At 43.6% G+C, this 2296-nt stretch overlaps 1 protein-coding gene across 1 annotated transcript in view; it reads right to left on the reverse strand.

Annotated features, from left to right (window-relative positions):
• nat8l (N-acetyltransferase 8-like) overlaps positions 1-2290 on the reverse strand; it is a 98730-nt gene extending 96440 nt beyond the window's left edge. Inside the window, exon 1 of the mRNA XM_043704188.1 lies at positions 2261-2290. Within this exon, the coding sequence (XP_043560123.1) occupies positions 2261-2273 (13 nt within the window). The 5' untranslated portion in view covers positions 2274-2290. The remainder of the gene's footprint in view (positions 1-2260) is intronic.
• Between the last annotated feature and the right edge of the window lie 6 nt (positions 2291-2296).

A 2296-nucleotide genomic window follows, 5' to 3' on the forward strand; every position in this document is an offset into this window, starting at 1 on the left:
GTGTGTGTGTGTGTGTATGTGTGTGTGTGTATGTGAGTGGGTGTGTGTGTGTGTGGGTGTGTGTGTGTGGGGGGGGGGGGGAGGGGGGGGTGTGCTTACCCACTCTTTTTAAAGCATTTTTTTCTGTAAATTTTTCCAATAGGAAGACACACCATTTCACATCAATCCATACGTTAGTAACAAAGAGAGACTGCGAGAGTGGGACTAGAAACAGGATGGAGGACCACAGGAAATATGAATGTTGATATGATAGATGTCATATTTCGGGTCCAATCATTTGAAAATCACAAAAACACAAAATTCCTACTTTGCTACAATAAAACAAAGAACTGAGGATGCCAAATATCAGAAACTAGAATCTCAGCAGGTCTAGCAGCATCTGTGGAGAGAGAAACAGAGTTAATGTTTTGAGTCCAGTGACCCTTCTTCGGAACTGGAGAGGTTCTGAAGGAGGGTCACTGGACCTGAAACGTTAACTCCTTTTCTCTCTTTACTGATGCTGCTCGACCTGCTGAGATTCTCCAGCAACTTCCATTTTTGTTTACGTAAAATGGTGGGGTAATACATTTTCCAGACACAGAATTAACCACAGAGATGTTGCAAGTAAACTCATAGTTCAATACAATATTAAACTAAAATGCACAAACACAAAAATCACTATTTCCTGTTGTATCCAAAATTCTTCTTGGGCAACAAATGACAATATTCTTATACAAGAAACATTTTAGGCAGCTCAGCATTAAGAATCCTTCGAATCTTTTGAAAAATCAAGTCTATTTGTTTCCTAACAAGATGAAGTTACACTCATTGAATTGTTAATATAGATAAGTGAAGTTAGCAAACCTGTTTTACTATGCTGGCAGGATAGGATAGGATTCAAGATTAGAGTGGTGCTGGAAAAGCACAGCAGGTCAGGCAGCATTGAAGGAGCAGGAAAATCGACGTTTCAGGCAAAAGTCCTTCATCAGGCTACTGCCTGACCTGCTGTGCTTTTCCAGCACCACACTCTCAACTCTAATCTCCAGCATCTGCAGTCCTCACTTTTGCCCAGGATAGGATAGGATGTCCAATTAATCCCCCCCACCCCGCCATCAATATTCCTGGCACTGTCAGCAGGGACAGCACCAGCACTGAGGTTTGATCTGCTCAACAGGGCTAAACTGTTTCCTGTTTAAATATAATGATGGCTTGAAATGTAGAACTCAGCTGTAGCCCTCACCCGTCCTATTCCACCCACCACCCACTCCCCCCCAGCCTTTTATTTTGCTTCCTCTGCAATTAAGCTTAGAATACGGAGAGGTCTGGCTAGAGTGGACATGATGAAGATGTTTCCACCAGTAGGAGAGACGAGGACCTGAGGGCACAGTCTCAGAGCGAAGGGACGACCCTTTCTAACAAAGATGAGGGGGACTTTCTTCAGCCAGAGGGTGGTGAATCTGTGGAACTCGTTGCCACAGAGGGCTGTGGGGGCCAAGTCACTGAGTGTATTTAAGACAAAGATAGATAGGTCTTTGATTGGTATGGGGATGAAGGGTTACAGGGAAAGGACAGGAGAATGGGATTGGGAAACATGTCAGCCATGATTGAATGGTGGAACAGACTCAATGGGCCAAATGGCCTAATTCTGCCCCTATATCTTATGGTTTTATGGTCATGTACATATCATTCCCTACTTCCAGACTGCATGTAGCTGAGATTAATCCCTCCTTCCTGTTCACCCATCACTTATAATTACAAGAAACTGTTCAGGAGGAGGAGTGTGTATGGGGGTTTGCACAGATACGTCACCACATGAGGAGACTATTCAGCCCCTTGAACACACACCTCCATCCAATCCAAACCTCACCTCATTCCCTTGCCTTTGCTCCAGAGCTCTGAGTACCTCCATCCAGCAACAATTTATTGATCTCAGATTTGAACGTTTCAGTGGGACCTCCCCCAACGCCAACTGTTTGTTGGGGAAAAATATTTTCTTCTGCATGAAAATCGACAAAAAAACTCGAGCTCTGCTGATTGCGTGGCACAGGGCGTAAAAAAGCCAAGATGCCCATTTAACCGCGACACAGACTGCATCAGTTTACCAATATCTGAAGCAAAACTGATCACTAATAATGTTTTTTCTCCCCACATCATCACTGAAAGCTTCCAGTACAATACACAGTATTTAACTCACACGATTGTAAAATGGCAGAAGAAATAAAACAGAAAAATAAATCCACCCACGCTTCCTCCCCTAGGTTTCTGAAGATGCAGAACTCACCTGCAGGTTTCATGTAATATTGCTCTATATCTGACA

Source organism: Chiloscyllium plagiosum, chromosome 2 (genome assembly GCF_004010195.1).
Source record: "Chiloscyllium plagiosum isolate BGI_BamShark_2017 chromosome 2, ASM401019v2, whole genome shotgun sequence".
Lineage (NCBI taxonomy): Eukaryota > Metazoa > Chordata > Chondrichthyes > Orectolobiformes > Hemiscylliidae > Chiloscyllium > Chiloscyllium plagiosum.